Source organism: Anneissia japonica, unplaced genomic scaffold (genome assembly GCF_011630105.1).
Source record: "Anneissia japonica isolate Jap-2015-1 unplaced genomic scaffold, ASM1163010v1 scaffold1810_len1271414_cov176, whole genome shotgun sequence".
NCBI lineage: Eukaryota > Metazoa > Echinodermata > Crinoidea > Comatulida > Comatulidae > Anneissia > Anneissia japonica.
In genome coordinates this window covers 941,699-962,653 of record NW_022702449.1, presented here as the reverse complement: position 1 = coordinate 962,653, position 20,955 = coordinate 941,699, and the positions used below count along the sequence as shown (strand labels likewise).

The 20,955-nt window shown below is 35.7% G+C and overlaps 2 protein-coding genes across 2 annotated transcripts; one reads left to right on the top strand and one right to left on the bottom strand.

The window, feature by feature from the left end:
• The first annotated feature begins 38 nt into the window (after positions 1-38).
• Positions 39-8,080, top strand: LOC117103931 (OTU domain-containing protein 5-like). Its single transcript, XM_033244585.1, has 9 exons — positions 39-668; positions 1,843-1,936; positions 2,985-3,049; positions 3,798-3,954; positions 4,409-4,557; positions 4,704-4,895; positions 5,141-5,363; positions 5,531-5,659; positions 5,779-8,080. Exons 1-9 carry the CDS (start codon positions 216-218, stop codon positions 5,877-5,879), a joined length of 1,563 nt encoding a protein of 520 aa, XP_033100476.1. The 5' UTR covers positions 39-215; the 3' UTR covers positions 5,880-8,080.
• Positions 8,081-13,223: 5,143 nt separating this feature from the next.
• Positions 13,224-16,175, bottom strand: LOC117103937 (tripartite motif-containing protein 2-like). The gene is made up of 2 exons (XM_033244596.1): positions 15,164-16,175; positions 13,224-14,427 (listed from the first exon to the last, which is right to left on the bottom strand). Exons 1-2 carry the CDS (start codon positions 16,113-16,115, stop codon positions 13,799-13,801), a joined length of 1,581 nt encoding a protein of 526 aa, XP_033100487.1. The 5' UTR covers positions 16,116-16,175; the 3' UTR covers positions 13,224-13,798.
• Between the last annotated feature and the right edge of the window lie 4,780 nt (positions 16,176-20,955).

The window sequence follows — 20,955 nt, the reverse complement described above, 5'->3', positions numbered from 1 at the left end:
CCACGAGATCTGACGGATTCAGTCCGTTTAATTTTTACGTCCATTCTCTCATCGCTCCCACAATGCTTCATGCGCCATTTTGCACTAATGTTTTGATCTATCTTTTCAATCTGCGTTCACTGCTTACTGTTTGTGGCATTAGTTTGCCGTCATATTAGTGTTTTCAGTTACCTGAATATATGTGCTCCTGGGATATATATAATAATTGATACAACATGACGATTTTACCTAAGAAAAATACGTCGAAAGAGAAAAAGGACTCAAAACAAGGAGAGAACCACCACTCACACTCTCAACATAATTCAAGTAGTGAACACAGGTCAAGTGGAGGAGCTCGCCCGAAGTGTAGGAATTCGCCTCCACGGTGGTTATCCAGTAATTCTAGGGAGGAACGGCACTCTTTAAATGAAAGTAGATTAGCGTTTCGAGAAAACTATGAAAGTTATGAAAGAACAAATCGACCACAGAGTGCGAAAAGGGCACGCCACAGGTCATCCCCTCATCGTGAACATGTAGTGGGAGGGGCAAGGACAAGCACAAACAGCAGCAGTAGCAGATTGGAAGAAGAAAATGAACAAAGGGATGCAGAAGCTAGCTTAGGATATGAGGAAAGAAATAGTGAGGATGAATATGATCTGTCTTCCTGCTCAGAGCAAGAGTTCGATGAGGTATGAATATAATTGAAGTTACAGTATGTTCTTTATTTCCCATCCAGAATATGAAATTGGCATTCAGCATCCCTGTCCCTGAGACGTTACCAATCAATATGGTTGGACCATGAGGCAAATTGGATGGATCTCCAGGCCAGGTTGCAGAAACAAAGTTTGATGATCTACCAGATTGCTGAGTCCACGTTGCCGAAACCCAGTTTGCCAACTCAGGAACCGTGAATCCCAGTGTGCCAAAACCCAGTTTGTCGAAATCAATTAAAACTAAAACATAGCAGTGAAACATTAAAAACAGCATAAAATTCACGATGGAGAATTCTCTTACCATGACTACATCTGTACGAAATGGTAGTGCTAGTGGAATGTCAAGGCCGGCCAGAATTGCCAACGTTGAGAATTTAGAAGCCATTCCAACTCGATGCGATCACTGCAGTATTCGTATAATAAATTGCAGCTTTATATTTAATACTGTATTGTAGTTTAATATTCTTTCTGTGTTATTCTGTCAATCAAACTTAAATCACAATTCAGCTATTAGCAGAAAATTGATTAAATAGGCCTATCAGATAAAATGTCAGGCATATATATATAAAGTATGTAGAGGAATAATAAATAAAGGAAATAAAAATTAACAATCATCAATTATACACACGTGCCACCGGTAGTTCCAGAAATTTGCTGATGGGGGTCCAACATGTCCTCGTAATCAAGGAGCCGACTTGAGCGTCAGTCGGGGTTTCAGCATAAAAATGCCTTCAAGTGTGTTTTCCTACAGCATTGTTGTTTTCCAGTACCGTATTTTGCCTTTTAAATATAAATACGGCGCCTCCCTGACCCCACCCATCATTTTTTCAAAAGAACAGTGTGCTGTATTTTTGTACGACGGTGACTGCAAGATTTGGCATACTGGGTTGTCATGATTTTGGTGAACTGGATTATTTTTATATTAAAGAACAATTTATTGTATTTTTATATTAAAGAACAATTTATTGGCCATCTTCAGGGAATTTAATAGTGAATTATTAATTTGTATTGGAATTAATAAATTTAAAGCAGAAAGGGAGGGGTGGGGGTAATTGAAATTATTAATTGTCTCCTACAGTATCTCTTTGAGAAGTGATCTACACGTACATACTTATATTTTTGATATTCTTTTGTTTGTGGCTTATTATAGTTGGAAGTGAGGTTTGAGAAGTTAGTGCAGCAAAGACGAGGTCTCATTATCAAGAAGATGGTTCCTGATGGTGGTTGTCTCTTCAGGGTTGTTGGTAAGTATTTCCTTTATCAAAATCATGGTGTTAATATAAACATGGCGGTATAAAATTATCATAAGCACCAAAGTGAAAACCATATGTTGTTTTTGACTGTAAGAATACCATTTGTGGGTAGAATGTGTTTAGTAGGCTTTTATTTCACTATCTATACTCCCATCAAAATGGCAATGTTATTTTACTGAAATCTTGTTTATGAAGCTAAGAAACAGTGTCCAGAGTAATTTTAATTTTTTACCATACTAATGGTTTTATCATTGAATATTGTATTATTCTCCGTTTATGATCTTGTATCTGTTGTGAAAGCGTATTTCATTATTATTTTATTGTTGTTACTATTATAGTTTTATAGCTTGGAAGCATTTGATGTACATCTAACCTACATTTATCCAATATTCGGTTTATTTTATTTCATTTCACCCAACAGCATAAGTGCCAATAACAGGGAGATTAAAAATACAATGAAATATAAAGTCACTCAAAAACATTCAAAAATATTTGAAAACAGTTTACAATAATTATTTTTTCATAAAATTTAAACTCATATAAACTACGTCAATCATTTACATATGTTATAATATTATATGATTTTCTTCATGGTTCTTGATTTGTATTATATATTTACAGTAGTTATTCATTTACTATGGAATTCCTTGATAATACTGTTCATATAAAATTATTATTTCTGTTGCTTAATCTATAATAATATTTCTTTTGTGTTGTAAATATTCTGTACCTGTTTCTTTATTGTATTATTAACATTTTATTTAAACTGACTTATTGTACCTGCAAGTTTTTATAAGGACTAATCAATTCTGAATCTAAACTTTAATTGATTTTCTACAACAATGGCATTTCCAAAATGTATTTTACTATAGAAATTTATGCTAATTACTCAATTTAAAATTTAGTGACACTGGTTTTGGATTGGCAAGCCTCATATATGATTTTGTCAATCTTACTTCTGAAAATCTGCTTATTAAATAAGCCGATATTCTGAACATGTCTAAGTTGTTATTATATAAGAATACTTTTTTATTCTTAGCTGACCAAGTTTATGGTGATCAGGAATGGCATTCAATCGTTAGACAGCATTGCATGGACTATATGGTAGGTGTAGTAGCATGCGCATTAGTCTCTGCAATAGCAGAGAGAATATGCATTATACTATTAGTTCACTTTATATAATGTAAAGAAATATGCTCTTCAGAGGCAGATACATTACAACTACAAATTAGACATGTGCTCAATTACTTTGCTCTTTCATAGCAAAATGTATGTAATTGTCATTTCACCTCACAGTTTCATCATGTGCTATTTTGTAGTAATTCATTATATTTGAATTGATAATTAGTTCAATTGACCTTATTGATATCTTTTATTTAGGGGCATTGCATATCGTGCTCATATTAATTTTAAAGTGTCTCCTTTTCTAATACAAAACTGTCACCATTTGCTATGTTTGTATTATTTTGTATGATGGGTGTTTTTATAAGGGAAAAAAAAACATTTGTACTCAGCAGAGGTATTACTGTATGTTTTATAATTAAAATACATATTATGCTCTAAAGTTGATAATATATAGACATAAAAGCCATCTATTATATTTTATTGAGCATCACTAGCTGTTTAGGTCTTCAAATCGTACATTGTACATAAGATTACTCCACTTACTGATTGTGTATTGAAGCAAGATTATGCACATTGCCACCTTTGGCCTTGAAGGTCCATCTATGCCTATCTCGGGTTCTGGCATAAGTTGATCTCATTATTATTCATCAACGTCATTCTCAGATAAGTGATAAAAATTGCTCTTTTGTATTACCCCATGCTTATATTATTTGTTTTTCTTTTGCAGATGAAAAATGCTGATTATTTCTCACAGTTTGTCACTGAGGATTTTACAACTTATATTAATAGAAAGAGACTAAATGATTGCCATGGAAACCATGTTGAAATGCAAGCTATGTCTGAGATGTATAATAGAAACATAGAAGTCTTTGTGTACAGTTTAGGTATATATAAGTGATATGAGATAATTTTGCTTACTGTATTGTCATAATATTAAATAAATTATTATATACATCTTTATACTGTACTTGTTTTTACATGTATATTCTGTAATGCTACATTGCTAGTTTTAGCACTAAACCTGAACGCCTTAAATGTTCCCTTTGAGAAAAAAATTACTCTAGTATAAACTAAAACTTGATTAAAGTTTATACAATGATTGTTGTTTTATGTTTTCAGGCAAACAATATCAAAGAATAATGACTTTGAACTTGTGGTGGCAAAATCTCAAATTTTAACTTTGAAGTCTATAAGAAAAATCATTGAAAATTTAAAAGATTGTATTGCCGACTACTGTACTTCTGTATTTTAAAGTAAACAAATTCAGATCCCTTGGACTCTCCACTTATTGTACAACTAAGTACAGTTTAAATTATCTTTTTTACTGTCTTTTTACAGAGCCAATTAATACATTTCATGGAATAAATGTAACAGGAAATGCACCTATACGTGTTAGTTACCATCGAAACATTCATTACAACTCAATGGTGGACCCTTACAAGGCTACGATAGGAGTCGGACTTGGACTGCCGTCTTTTAAACCTGGGGTGAGTCAAGTCAGTCGTATAAATATCAACCAATCAAACCAGTCATTTTAATAAGCACTGACCAATCGAATCCATTATTTATGAAAACCAACCAATCAAATTTGTCACGTTTATTTTTAACAATTCATATTTTTTTCTTCTTGTAGTTGGCCGATCGTACCCTGATGAAAGATGCAATAAAAATGTCAGAAAATACTGCTATCGAGCAGACAATGCTGGAGGACAAAGTCGCTGCCACTGACTGGGAAGCAACGTCGGAGGCCATCGAGGAACAGGTCGCACGTGAATCCTACCTACAGTGGCTTAAGGACAATGAAAAAAGAGCAACAAAAAACACAGTACGATAACTGTTCACAATTTTTCCAATCTAAGTATAGTCGAATAAATACAACCATGGAATCCATTATTGGTCAATGGGCTTTCCAAGATGTTGCTAGCCATACGCCTTTTGGTTCCCATGTATACATTAAATTTTTTTTTTTTTTTTTTTTTTACATTCAAAATTCCAGTAATTACAGTTGTTTGGGAATGAAGTATAAAATTGATAATAAATTAAGTGTTTGTCTTTGTTTTTAACTTGCAGTCGAGCACTGCCAGTGCTACTTGTAGTTCAGCCCCTGTTGATCCGCCCCATCGTCGGGACATGGCGGAAGAGAGCCACCACAGAGGGGGACTATCACCACGGCATAGATCTGGAACATCTTCAGACCCTAGTTGTTCAACCAGTTACCACGACCAGACAAAACATGCAGGGTCACCGCCTAGAAGTCCGTTGGCTAGCACTAGCGGCTCAGTTGCAATGCAAGGTAGTGGAATTTAAACGAATGATCTCAGCACACATAGATACTACCACAAATGCTGGTCTTCAAAGTGTTACTACTTTGCATTACATTTCCCACAAGCAACTAAGACTTTAATTGGTAGGTAATGACCTGTAGGCTGTAAAAATAATCCCATGTCATTCTTGTTGCAGATACTGCCAGTAGTAGTGAATCATCGCTTTCCTCACTAGCGTGCTCCAGACTATGTGCGGCCCCAAGTACAAGCGAAGGTGCTCAGGCACCCGAGAATCAAATGCAAAACATATCACCAGGAGATTTTGGTAAGTGGCGAATCATTTAACCCACAATTAATATTTCATACGTTTTTCAATCATGAAGTACCATTGTTTTTTTTATTTTCTATTAAGTCACGGCACTTTTCATTTGTGTTTTTTTACAGGGTATTTAGCATGGGATACAGAAGACGCAATAGTTGCGTCAATACTAGCGCAGTCTCAACAAGAATATTTTGACAGCTTGAAAAGAACTGGACCGAGCTAATGCATTGTCGCCGTAGCATTTGAATCAGAAATTAATATTTAAACCATGCTGAACAGGAGATTACAAATAGAATAGTGAAAAGTGGGAAATAAATAGTTACCAATTTTTTGAAAATTTAAAGCATTTTATGAATAATTTTAATTTATATTTCTTTTATTGATGCAGAAATACTTATATATAAATTAGTATTTACTGGTAATAGTTTGGTATTGCTAATTTGAGCTTTTGTTCTTAAGATATGTTTACACTATCTAGTTTAATGTGACATATACATGTGGTTTGTCCCTATATGGGTGTGATGTGACATCATGCCCATATATGGGTAATTCACAGATTTACTTGTAATACTTTTCTATTGCTAATTTGAGCTGTTGTTCTGAAGCTGTGTTCACACTATGCAGTTTAATGTGAAAAATACCTGTCATTTGCCCATATATGGGTGTGATGTGACATCATCATGATAATTCACAGTTATTCGTCACAGTTGGATAGTGTGGACAGAGCATTACTCTTTGCTAAGTTGTAGATAACACACTTTCATAATTATAGCATGCTTTTCCCTGGTTGTTTTTTAAACTTATTTACTTTAGTTCATGTGAAATTTGATGTAGGTAAGTTCTAGAAGTTGTCAGTTCAGTGATTACCTATATGTTTTTTTTCTCAATCCATGCCACTACTGTACACCTATATACTGTATTAGCTTCAGAAATTCTTCTACTGGAAATGGAGAATAAAATCCTAGTTTATGCCTGTTAATACCTATTCTGTAGTTACGATATATTCAGCACACATAAGTAAACAAAATGGTCAGCAGGGTGCCAAGCGAACACCATGAACCGAGAGCCAAATGCAAGATGTGGGTATCCTCTACACCCCTGTCCAAAATAAATACAGTATAAGATAGCCTATATAACTTTTTTAAAATATGGTAGTGTTAAGCACAATTGCAATTAAGGAAAGTACATTTTTAAAATTATTATTTAACATCTATGATATAGCTTGCTAATGAAGGGTGTTTCACATAACGAAATTCCATAATTATGGTATTCTAGTTACATAATATATTCATATTCAATAATTTTCCAGAACAACCTGTAAACAATGCATAAAGTAATGCAAGTGAAGTGCATATTGTCCTTTGCAATGTGTTCATTTTTTCAATATTAACTCCAGACTTTTGCAAGTTCTATTAGTTTTCTGTGTTATAATTATTTATGATAGTCAGCTGGCAAGTCCTGGATAATGGAGGTTAGGTACCCTAACACCTTTGTTCTTTCATTTTATAATAGAAACATTAATGTATGTTAACATAGATCTACGCTGTTGCTGTACAGTAAGTCTGATATTTCTGCAGTTTGTGCAATTTTGCAATGAAATCTTTTTTTTATTTGCATCCAACTTGTTTGTTTATATAATACATCTGCTTTTATTGGGACTTGGCCATTGGATAGTAATTCATTTACTTGAGGTATCTGTAATGATCCAAACCCGAAATGCAAAGTTTGAATGTGGTTACATTATCTGTGTATTTCTTGAGCCTGCTGCACACACAAGTAAATAGTTTTCCAGTTATTCGTGGCGATTGACGAAGCTGTTTACTTGCAAGCAAGCAGACTTTAATTGCTGCACAGGAGTAAAACCAATCTGCATGTTAAACATGACATGCAGATTGCAAACAAAAAGTTTTCAAATACAGTTGAACTTGCCAAAGTCGAATCCAAAATGCCATTGAAAAATTGTTTTGACTTAGATAAAATTTACTGTTAATTAATGGAAAACACAACAGTTTGCCATATAAAATAAGTTTGTTTTGACTTAGATAAAATTTGACTTACAGAGATTGTTAATTAATGGAAATAACAACAGTTTGGCATGTAAAACAATTTTGACTTAGAAATTATTCAAGTTAGGCGAAGTCGACTTCGGCGAGTTTAACTGTACTAAATTTTTTCAGATACGGTTTCAACTTTCTATTAATTTTAATGTATCTTGCCTATCAGAAAATACATGGTCAGTAATGATAGTTTGTATATGTGGCCTGCTCTGGGTTTTGTGGTCTCCCTCTTTGTTAATATATTTGTTAATATAACGATACAATACTATTACCACTGACATTAATTTTATTCAGATACTGTATATCAATTGTTCCTCAATAATTTTAAATAATTATCAATAAAAATCATTAGTGGTATGTAATGAAATTCTGAAGGTAGTCATATATTTATTAGTTAAACCAATTAGGAATTTTGACATTGGAACTCTGTGGTTAAGGTCCACTCTCAAAATTGACTATGTATGAATTTAAAACTCAGGTAATATGTTTAAGACTTTCATTATCCTACTAAAAGTATCCAATACTGATTTTTCAATATATTCAACCGTTTTTTGTTTTGTTTTTGCCATTGTTCATATCCAATTTATTTGAGTGGATTTTTTTTTATTTCAAAATAAAAGAATTCCAGGAACACTGGTCAAATTATTGTGTAATTCAACAATATATCTATTGTAAGAATTTAGTAGATTTTCATACTGTAGGTTACCATATCTACGGAGGTGGTATTGTAGAATGTAATTCAGAGTAGGGGGCTTAAATGTCGTTTACTGTAACCGTCAATTGTAACAGCTGGATTTGTACAATCTAATTCAGAGTAGGGGCATAAATTAAGTACACCACCATCAATTGAACCAGCTGGTTCGTTTTATTCAATTCATTTACGCTCAGTCCACACTCAAATTTTATGTGACAAATTTGTGTGATGTGCCCATGTCATGTTATATCCAAATATCAGCACATCACATTTTTTTTGTCTTTAAGATTTGAGGGAAAGTGGAATGTAGACATGTATATTTTGCTCTATATCCTGGAAAAAGTGATACTAAACTTGCCATTACATTTTCATATGTTGGTGAATGTTAATACAATGTTGAGTATACTTGTAAATGTAGAGTACAAGATGGAACATTCTATTTAAGATTGTCAATTTAGAGTATATCCATGTAACATCACACTTACTACACAAAAAGCCTTAACTGTATTTTAAGTATGCTGGCATACCAGTCTGATCAACAAACATTTGAAAGTGCAAAAAGATCTATAAACAAAAAATGGAAAGGGGTGGGGTGCAGTGATTTTTGTTTCTTTAATTCTTTAGATAGTGCAAAATCTTCTATAAGAATACTCTTATTTCGGTGGCGTGAAGGACAGAATCTCGCGTTCGGCACTACGCTTTCATTGTTGTGAATCAACACTTAAATTTGTTCATATTTATTTCAATGTTTAATATTGTTAAAGAATCATTAATTTTGATTCCAACTATTATTTACTTGACACATTTTAATTCCCTTGTTTTTAAATACCAAGCACGCAGTTAGTAATAATTAAATGAGATAAGTTAGGCACTTAAAAGAATGTACGCTACTCTACTCAAGATTCCAAAATAATAATCGGCCCGGCCGCGCCTCGTCTGTATGTGCTGTCAGCATATTAAATGTACATTGTTTTGGCTTTTAATTTCTTGGTCTAGCTGCATTGTATTATAAAGATGCTAACCGTCAATAGGAGGCGGTATTTTCATTACTTTTCTTGGAATTGTAGTGAGTATTGTTGTAATGCTGTCAAACGTGATGAAATTATGTTGAGCCATGCAATATAAAGCATTGGAAGAAATTAGCTCAATTTATTTCATCTGTATCTAAGAATAAGCTATTAAACAATTGATTTTTTACAAGGAAAACAGTTTGGTTAAATCTTTGTGTTGTAGTCATATCACTTTATTAATATTCATTCATAAAATTTGATTAAAAAAAAAAAACTTTTCAAGTTGCATTCAACAAGACATACAGTACTGTAGTCTGTTGTAATTTAAATCCTTTGACCACTGTGTTTCTACACTCCAAGATGCATTTTATTTTGTCATGCTCATATGTTAGGCTTCAGTACTGCATTACATGCTGCATCAATTTTGATTTTTGGCGTGCGCTTTATAACCACAAGGAAAAGGCACAATATCAATCCCTTTCCCAATGCTGTCTCTATTTAAAATATTGTACTACTGTATGTTGTACATATGCCTACAGCATATTTATTTCCTAGAAAAATTAGTTGCCTTGTATAATATATAGAAGTTTCTGAAAATGCCAAAGCTCACAGGGTAATGTGTACCAGTGCCACTTATGTTGAGAGTGGAAAAAGTATGTTTGGTTGGGCGTTGAAAAGCAGTCTCGCACATGGGCATGAGAATTGTGCATTTGAGGGCTCTTTTTGTCTTACTGAGGCACTGTATTACAGAACGAGCTTCAATACTGCATCTCTGTAATAATAAAGTTGACGGATTGAAGGCAGAACAGCCATAGGCTGAAGTTTGGTTTTTATCGAAAAATAATTTGTATCATACCGTTTCAAACTCTCGCGCTCGGAAACAAACCTCACGTATATTCGGTAAATAAAATACAGTATATTGCCAAAAAAACATGTTGACCTATTGTTGCTATATCACTAAACATGCATTCATATCTTTCTATATCAAACAAGCTGCAAAGCTGTGAATATGTTGTTGCTCTACCACACACTATCGAACAGATTAAAGAACGACTGCAACATGTATCTCATTTCAAATTAACAGGCACGTTAAAAAAATGTGGTTTTGTAACACTTTTTTAGTAGTAAAAATAGTACTCTAAATTGGCAGAGATTGTCAGAAGGTGTTTGGCCGAACCACAGAAACCCACTCTAATACGGGTCTGATCGCAGTTAATCAAAGATGGAGTCCTGAACGGTTACAATTTCAACAAATATGATTGCGGTTTAAATGCCTTTAGCCCACAAAGGAGCAACTTTAATGATTTCAATAACCTCATAAACAAACAATACAAATGATTAACTAATTTTATACTGACTCACAATCAGCATTACAAAAAGATTTTTGAGAAACAAATTAAAAGCAATGATCTTATATACTGTACTAGCATCGCATTGCGATCGGTTGTAACAATTGCGACTCCCAATCGCACAGTAAAATCATGTGTGAAAGCTCACCAATAGTAGTCGATATCGCAATTGTTACCTGTTATGATTACCCGATTACCACGGAATCCGATTGCAATGAATCACAACTAATTCCACAGGCACTGTTTGGCTGAGGTCAGTCAACATAGGCCTAGCCACCGGAGGCCTAGGCTCTAGAATGTAAAGTTTGTTTGTGTTGTCTGAATGCATTCGTTGATTGCGATCGGGAGTAATCAGTTTTGGATTACCACCGATTACATCACAACCGATTGCAACAGAGTGTAGTCTGAATAGGGTATTAGTTGATTGTACTGTACAAATCATACCAAATACCATTTTCTTAAATTTCTAGGTGCCGATTATTAATATAGCAATTAATCCTTTAATATAGGATGAATGCACTACAAGTAATTCAAAATTGTTTGATAACAATGACCAATAGAAAGACATGCGCATTGCAATATACAAATAACATTCCCTATTCTACAATTTTTGTTTGTAATAATTTGCTAATGTTTATTAAATGTACTCTAGATGACCACACAGACAAATCTATCTTCTTGATTTTACCTAGTTTTGTATATTTGGCACTGCTACAGACGCCTGGTTTGGATGGAACATCATTTACTGGGTTTTTAAAAATAATTATACTTTCACTTAATAATACCTTCAGACCTTCCTTCAAAATCACCAACCACGACAACATAAACAACAGCAAACTAGTCATGCCTGCCCAAGGTTGGTCTGTTGTTTCGTAAAATTCAAAAATTTTTGGAAAATTACTGGTAGGGCCTACAGAATGGTTGGCTGCCCCACTAACATTGCTGGATGGATGTGCATAGGCCCACCCAGTTTTGCTGCTATGTGCATGCTAATCTGGTGGTAGCCACTGTGTGTGCGCTGAACCGCGGAGATCTCTAGGTCCCCGGTTCAATTCCCATCGCTGCCTCTCCTTGTATTTCAGCTGGAGGGCTAAAATACAAGTTATAATAGCGCACCGTCTTTCGGATGAGACATTTAAGCCATTGGTCCCGTGTGCATTTATGGTCCATGTGCACGTTAAAGAACGCAGTACACTCTTCGGAAAAGAGTAGGGGAATGTCTTTTGGTGTACTGCCCAATCACCACCAGAAGGACCCCACTGGAAATAAGTCTTCTAGACTTTCGTGGGCTATCCTTGGTGTTTACACACCGAATAAATCCAATCCAATCCAAGATGGGACGGGGCAGATGCAGGACTTTTTGCCGAAGTATGTGGGAGTTGGTTTGCGTTGCATTCGAGTGCCTATGGTCAGATAGACCTACCCCTTTTACATTGCAATCAAAACTCCAGACACAACCAAGAATTTTACAACACCCGGGCTAGAAACTCCCAAGTTCTGATGTAGTGTAGTGAATTGGATTCCGGATTTAGGTCTTACCTGGCGTATACCGCAGCCCTGGTCAGGTAGATCTATACTGTACTTTGCTAGCAACAGGCTAGACCAAGACACTTATCAAATTAAACCTCCTGTGCTCACACAGACTTGATAAAAAACTGCTGATTTAATTTTCAATATAAAAAAAAAATCTGTGGATACATTGCTTCAATAATTACACTAATTGCGGCTTTGTCACGACGAGAACTCGAGCAAAGTGATGATCACCATATCATAACAAAACTGAGGGCGGTATTTGAACCTGTGTTCGTTGCCTGTGTAAAATGGGAGCAACTCGAGATCAACCCGGACTTTTTCCTTTGATGTAAATGGAAATGCAATTGCGAATACATTGCTTCAATAATTACACTAATTGCGGCTTTGTCACGACAAGGAACTTTAGCGAAGTGATGATCACCATATCGCAACAAATCTGAGAGATGTATTTCAACCCGCATTCGTTGCCGGTGTAAAATGGGCGGAAATCGGGATCAACCAGGACTTTTTCGTTCTATGTACATGGAAATGCATCCGGTATCATTCTGGAATTAACACAGGCTTATTCTCACCTTGGCAGTGTAAAAGGGGTACGAGATGGGGGCGCTAATGTCAGAAAGGTTAGTGTAGGATGTTTCCTTTCTATGAACCTTTCGGCTTAGCGCTGCCCCTTGAATATTGTTGCGAAGATCCCTACGTAAACATGTGCATTTGCGGGACACACAATTGTGAGACAAGCACATATTCTTAGCAATGCTCTGACTGGCCATTGTTAAGTTTGATTGTCACTCCAGAAATGTCCACAGTGGTGCCAAGGCCTTAAGCTATTTTAATCGCTTAATAATTTCTAGCTTGATTACTTACATATTTAGCCTACTTCGCCTATAATGTTTTTTTATATATAGATATGTACTAATAATCTTGTTTTTTTTTTTTTACTTTCATATATTTTATATATACTAAAATACAGTACTGTAGTTTCTTTTATATATTTTCATCACATACTTAGTGCGACAGTGCATTTCAAAATTAAACTACACTTATATAATAAACTTAATTTTTTTTAACTTCACTTATTTATATATTTAATTGTAATTAGTAAATTAGTATGACTTATGCTTGCAACTTATTTAACAGTTTACATAACAGTATAGCTACTGTGTATCATTTTTTGAACCGGGGTTTCCATGGTCTTAGCAGCTTTGGTCTCTAATTTGAATAATTTAAAAAAAGTGGTCTTTAATTAGAGGGGTCTTTAATACACCAAATTAGTCACCAAAGATGATGTCATCAAAATTTGGCTGAATGGGTATTAAAGATGTTTACATCGCCAAAGTCCTATGCTAATGCACTGAGCGGAGTCAAACCTAGTTTTTGAGTTATGGTTTTTGTTGTGAAATCAGTCGAAGTTTTTGAAGAAGAGCTGATGTTTAAGAGATTGCGTGATTTTCACAGCGGCGCATTTTCAGAAAAGCAGACCAAACAAATTCAAATGCTCATTAATTTTTCATTTTGAATATGAACAATTTTTCATCAGCAATTTTCAAACACAGGAAAATGCTCAAACTTTCTAGAAAGGAATCATCAACTTGAAAGTTGCATGCAAATATCACATTCCACTTGCCAAAGAATGACTGAATCAACTTCATTCGCAAAAGACTACAGAGCTCATCACCGGTGGTACAATTTTTGATGATACGTTTGACAAGCTGACAGACTCTTGTGTCGAATCCATCATCCCCACTACTCATCAACACCTTAGGTTCGAATGTTGCAAGATTTATCAACCCACTTCCTGTTGGCTTCTTGTACACTAGGATCTTTTCACTGTCATTGACAGTAAAAATTTCTGCCAGATTTTCACTGAATGGGTACCTACAGGTGAAGTCACCAATAACGCATGTCCAAAACTGTCCATACTTGTTGTCCATCTTATGTCCAATATAGTTGGCTCGTTTGAAATTCAAAGATTCTCCAGGATTACCGGCCATGATTTGTCTGTATGTCTCCGACGTGGCATGGGGTTGCTCTTCGACTTCTAGGGTGTAAGACTCACGAATAGTACTGATCAGGAACTTCTGTTGTTCTTTCGGCATTTGGGATGGTCCACGTACTTCTATTTTCACATCTATCAGTAGAGAGAATAACAGGAAACTAACTTAAAGCAGCAACATTCCTGATTTTATCTCTTTATATTTTTAAAAGAAAATTTAATGTTGAAAACATTAGTCATAAAATACTTGAACCACTGTTCAAAAATATATTTTATATCTTATCCAAATTTGAATTACATTATATTGCTTACGAAAGGCATTCTCTATGTGCAAACTCTGGGTCAGAACCTAATATTATGTAAACTTCTTTCATTAGGCTAATAATCTCACTGTCCTGCTTTTTATGTGCCTGAGGGCAGCACTCATCTCTTACTTCTACAGCAGAACTTAGCATCACTGCCATTTATTGCATGATGGAGAATGGAAGCACAGAGCATTGTCTTATAATATAATTAGAGGGTGAAAGCCTAAAGACCTGCCATTTATTGCATGTTGGAAGCCCTTTTCCCATAATTTTTATGCTGTAATTGCCCAGCAGGTCTCTGAAGCTCGGTCATGGCATAACTGGAGGGTGGTTCCCTCATCCCTGCCAGATTTTTGTGGCAGAAGTGGCAGTATTTTGCTCTGCTTTTTACAGCCTAAAATTGGAGGATGGCTGAACTCAGTCCCAACCTTTATTGCATGACAAAACCTGCAATCCTGTGATTGAAATATAAAAACTACTAAACCAGCACAGGCAAACAACGATAATGGAGAGAAGAATGATGATAATTAATGGAATAAGACAATTTAAAGCAACAATACTCTCACCTGGGGTTTCAGTTTTCTGATCTACAACTAACCCCAAAGTCATGAATTCCCCTTGCACCCTCTCAACGCACACTGTGTTTGGCTTGAATTTATGGCAAGGGTCATCCGGAGCACTTGGGATATGAACTGCTGATGTCACCTCTTTAGTTATCTTCAAAATATCACCATGGCTGCGAGCGAGATCATAATCTTCACCATTTAGCTGCAGGTTAGTTAGATATGCTGTCAACTTTGACAATGATTCGTTACTCGCTGCAATCTCTGAATGTTTTTCAGAGATGGTTTGCTTCTCAGTGTTGGCAAGATCTTGAATTTTTTCCAAGATGTCATCATGCTTACTCTGGATGGCTTCCATCATCTCATCATTCACCTTCTTCAGCTCAACCTGTGCAATTTCTGTTGATGAGTTGACATTCTCTTCTACTTCCTTAAGCTCATTCTCTGCCAATGTCAGCTGTTCTTGAATTGTCACCACCTTTCCAATTCCTTGCTCTATATCTTTTCTAGCTTTTTCTGCAGCTTCACGGAGATTCTCACATACGTGCCAAGGCCGGGGATGATCTAAAGTTACACAATCTCGGCACACTGGCTTCTTGCATTTCTTGCAGTAAAAGTTTAAACGCTCACCGTGGTCCTCGCATCGCACGTCAGTATATTTTTTCTTTCTTCCCGAAGCAACCGAGTCTCCACCTCCTCCTAGCTTAGACTTAATTGACTCAATCATACTGGTCACGAAAAACATCGACTTCAGGCTCGATATTTTACCATTTCTCAACTGGGTGACCTCTCTACACGTTGGGCATTCGATACGCTTATTTCGCTTCCACTTTTCAAGGCATTCTGCACAGAAAAAATGAAGACACTGCAATAATTTTGGGTCTACGCAGTCCTCCATACATATCTGACAATTGAGGTAATCAGATTTTAACTCCTCCAAAGGCTTATTTGCCATTTCAACGGTGTATAATGCTAATTATAATCGACAAAACAGCAAAAGAAAGCTCAAACAAGTGTTCCACGAACAAATCTGGAAAATCCCAGGTGACGAACGTGTTATTTGCTTTGAGTTAATTCCAGAGGGCGGGCTAGTACTTTTATGAAACAAACTTAGTAGCCTTGATAGTCTTCCGATTACCGCCAGGTTCTCTGACAGACAGGCATTTTCAAACTGTGTGGGGAAATATCAGGGTGGATCCACTTTATGCGTAAATTCAAATAATCTGGACCCATTTTACACGAAAATATGAATAATGTGGACACATTTTTATTAAAAGGTGATCCATTCGCAAAATACGAATACAGTAATCTGGACCCATTTTCTTTAAAGTTACCCATTTTACACAACAAGCTAAGAGAAATCTGGACCCATTTTTCAAAAAGTGGACTCATTTGTGCATAGGCCTATTAACAACCAGAGGCGGATCCAGTAGGAGTAGGGATGACACGGGGGAACGTTCCCCTCCCCCGTTTTGCCACTAAATTTTAAAAATTTAATGCAAATCAACGTTATGTGCTTCTCACTTATATACCGTACCTATTCTGAAACTGTTGTGCCCTCCCACCCAACTTTTGATGGCCCATCATTTTCGCCTGGCCCACAAGGCTTGTGCCTTATTTGCCTAATGGTTAATCCGGCACTGCCCACTACCCCAGTACACAGTGTTAGTATTTTGTTTTATTCATTTTATCTGATCCCAGAAAAGAATTTGTATTAGCTAGAGAGAGCAATGCAATACACGCGTTAAAATACTAGTTGTCTTAAATCCACATCCCAGGCCAGGTCTTTTGAGATAGAGAATGTTATAAAGTTTTGTTTAATATGGAATACAGTATTAGTAATATAAAAAAGTGAAAAAAACTGTGCTAAACACGAAATTTGTAATTTGTCCAATCATTATAATTACTGTAGACCTAATAGTTAAAGCCTAGACCTATAGTTAGGCCCAAGTTGTCTGGGTATGAGGCTCAGATCATTGGGGACGAGTGGACACGCCCCCCCCTCCCTATCATATTTTTAAAGGAGTGGGGGAGGGAGTAGTCCTCTCACTTTTCACTTTGCAATGTAATTTCAGAAGTAAAGAATATGAACATTTTTGAAATGAACTGCATAAATGACCCAGGGTTTAACGAGAGCGCTGTTCAGCCAGAGCAGACAGTTCATCTTATCTTATGAGCAAGATACCAGTATTTATTTCTGCCCACATATAAGATTGATTTTCGGCTCACAAAGTAGGTAAAGTAATAAAAAACAATAATTTTTTTCTATGGTACAATACAGAGACTAATTAGATCTCTCTCTATGATTGCCGAAAATCACATCATAAAAGGTCATGATGATGTGATGATGATAAACTTCATTATATGAGTGTCATTGCCAGTTTTACCTCAGCCGTCTTGTGAGGTACGTAGAACAAGCAGGGGTGAGTTCGGGCGGGACTGTAACCCCCTCCCCCCACGCCAGCGGGATCCAGGAGGTAGCGCATTGACGTTTTAGGACTGTTTTGAGGGTATAAACTGAAATTTGTATTAAACCATCATAAATAATATTAATAGGACTAACAATAATTATAACTCAAAAGTGGCGGATCCAGGAATTCGAAAGAGACGTGGCCCAGGGACAGATTTTCACAGATATAAGAGGATTGACCAACCTCAGCCCCGCCACGGCATGGTTGGAGCTGAGGCACGAACATTTTGAGGAAATAGTATCTCTAGATAGCCGGAAATGACACCTTTATATAGTAAAATTCATCATCATCACCACTATCACCATTTTATATAGGTCTATGTGAAAATAAATTTATCAAGGGATTTTCAGCAACCATATCTAATTAATATGTGTGATATATCATAAAAAATAAAACTTCAAAACACTGTCTTTTATGTATTTACTTTACATACTTTAAAGCCGTGAGTCCGCAACCACCTCAGCCCCACCTTTGGTTGGGGCTGAGGTGAAAAAAAATTGAGGAAATAGATGGAAATAGATCATTATCACATCACCATAATAGTCAAAATGAAGCGCCAACAAATTTCTCATGATCTTTTTATTAGGGATTTTCTGCAAACATAGATTTAGGTAACCCAGGACAGGCCTAACTATAGCTTACTCAGCTTTAACTACAAAAATAATTATGATTATTGGACAAATTACAAATTTCTTTGTCGCTTTTTACACAATTTTCTTAATTTTTCAATATTATTACTATATTATCATTATCACCATCATTATCGTCGTCATCATCATTATTATTTCTACACTACTACTACTACTACTATAGTAGTAGGCCCTATTATTAAACAAAACTTATATAAAAGCTTGCAAAAAGATAAAAACCAAGCTCAAACATACATTACAGTATCACATTTCTGATTTAAGCCGATTTTTTTTTTGTTACATAAGTTTGAAATATCCACCCTGAGTGGAAATCCGTTTTATACATATAATCCCGAAAATATTATTTGTTTATTCTAATGAATATTCCACTGGGTTACTATCAGGGTAGCGGGTGCCTTATTAATAGTTGTGTGGCTTTCTCAAAGCACAGGCCACAAACACATAATAATATACAGTAGGAGTCAATTAGAAATTGTACAGCATTTGACCTTCAACTCTGTGTTTTTTGCTTTTATTAATTTTTTTTTTAATGCAGAGGCGGATTTAGGGGGTGGGCAGAAATTTTGGAATGTAGAAATGAAAAAAAGAAAAGAAAGAAAGAAAAAGAAATAATTGACCGCCCCAAACGCCTCAGAGGTTATTTTTGGACCTCTAGAAAACAAAATATATGCGGGGGAATGCCCCGGACCCCCTGGGGTAGTGTTGTCTCAATTGGTCCCCACTTTCAGTCCACCCCCCTCCCCCCAACCTTTGGACATTTCTGGATCCACCCTGAAATGTGTCTCACTTATTACTATCTTGTCAAAATTGTACTATGTTGTACCGAAAAAAGGAGTTTTAACTCTATAGACTTGTAAACCATTTGTAGTTGTTGGTAGTGTGCATTTCTGTTAGGCTGAAGTTTGGTTTTATCATCAATAAATGATATATTGTATCATCGCATATCGTTTCATCTCTCAAGCTCGAGAACCAAAACCTTATGTACATACAGTATATATGGTAAATGAAACACTGCCAGTGTAGTTCTATAAAAATATTGCTATATCACTAAGCATAAACGTCGTTCTTACATATCTTTCTATCTGCAAGGCTGTAAATATGTCATTGCTTTCCCAAGCACTTTCGAATAGATCAACGAACATCATGTCCAACGTGTTAGGCTTGCTGACGGTCTAAAAATAGTACCCTAAATTGGCAGATTGTCAGAAGGTGTTTGGCCGAAGCACAGAAACCCACTCTAATACGGGTCTGATCGCAACAACGTTAATCCAACATAGAGAGCAGTGAATGAATACAATTTCAACAGAAATACAATTGCAGGCTTGATGTTTAAATGTCTTTAGCCCACAAAGAAGCAACTTTAATGACTCAACCTCATGAACAAACAATACAACTGATTAACTGATTCTATACTGACTCATAATCAGTATTCAACATTTTTTTCAGAAACAAATTAAAAGCTATGATTTTAGTTGATTGTGCGTCCGGGCGCTTAAAATATTTTTTGCACTTTCTGAGAGGCGCTTATTCAAACAGGACGCTTATTTAAATGGGGCGCTTATGAAAACAGAGTGCAAATTGAGGGGGTGCTTATGGAAATAGATGAAAATCGAAGGGTTCTTATGGGAAATTATTAAATTCAAGAGGCACTTTTGAATGAAAAAAGATTATACAAGGACATTATGAATGGTGGTTAGGCGGAAAAGATAATCGTCCAGAGAATGCGTGAATAATTTACATAACAGCAAAATAGCAGATGCAATTGGTGGTTAGCTTGTTGGCCATCGGCCGATTGAGGTTAGCAGGATGGCAGGATCATTGTATTTTTTATTTGGAAACTAAGATGAGAATGTGCTAAAGGTGCAAATTTTCGGAAAAGAAAAAGAGGAGTAGGACTAGGCAGACAAATATGTAAAAAGAGTTGGAAATATACTGTCTGTCCAGGGATCGGAGCTCTCATCTGTCCAAGAGAAATATCCTCATTTTGATATTGACCTAAGAAGAATGTGTTTCCACTCTGTAGCTCAATTATGCCAACAACCACAGTCTCAGGATTGATTGGATTATTTACTTGCTAAAAAGAAAATCTTATGATATTATTAGGGGCACTTATTCAAATTAGAAGGGGGCACTTATTCAAACGGGGCGCTTAAGGGAATTTTCCCATTAGGATGGGCAGTTATTCGAGAGGGGCGCTTATTCAAACGGGGCGCTTATTTGCGAGAGTACATTAAGTACCATTTTCTCAAAATTTCTAGGGGATGATTATCAATATAGCAATTACTGCAATCAATTAATATAGAATTTAAAGTATCACAATAATTCAAAAATTCTTTGATACACAATGACCAAAATGAAGACATGCATCATACATTCGGATTCTTTTCTATAATATTTTAAGTCCTATACAAATGACAATCCCTATTCTACAATTTGTATTATGTAATAATTTGCTATTTATTAAATGTACTCTAGGTTTGTGACCACAAAAGTAATGTACATTTCGTCCCTGATTTAATCTACCTTTTTATATTGGGTATTGCTAGACACCTGGGTTGGATGGGGTTTGCAGTGCTTACAGGGTTTTCATACACAACCATTGGCGTAGGTGTATCTAGGGGAGGGCGCAGGGGTGCAAAAAAAAAATTACCTGCTCCCCCACCCCCCAAAAATC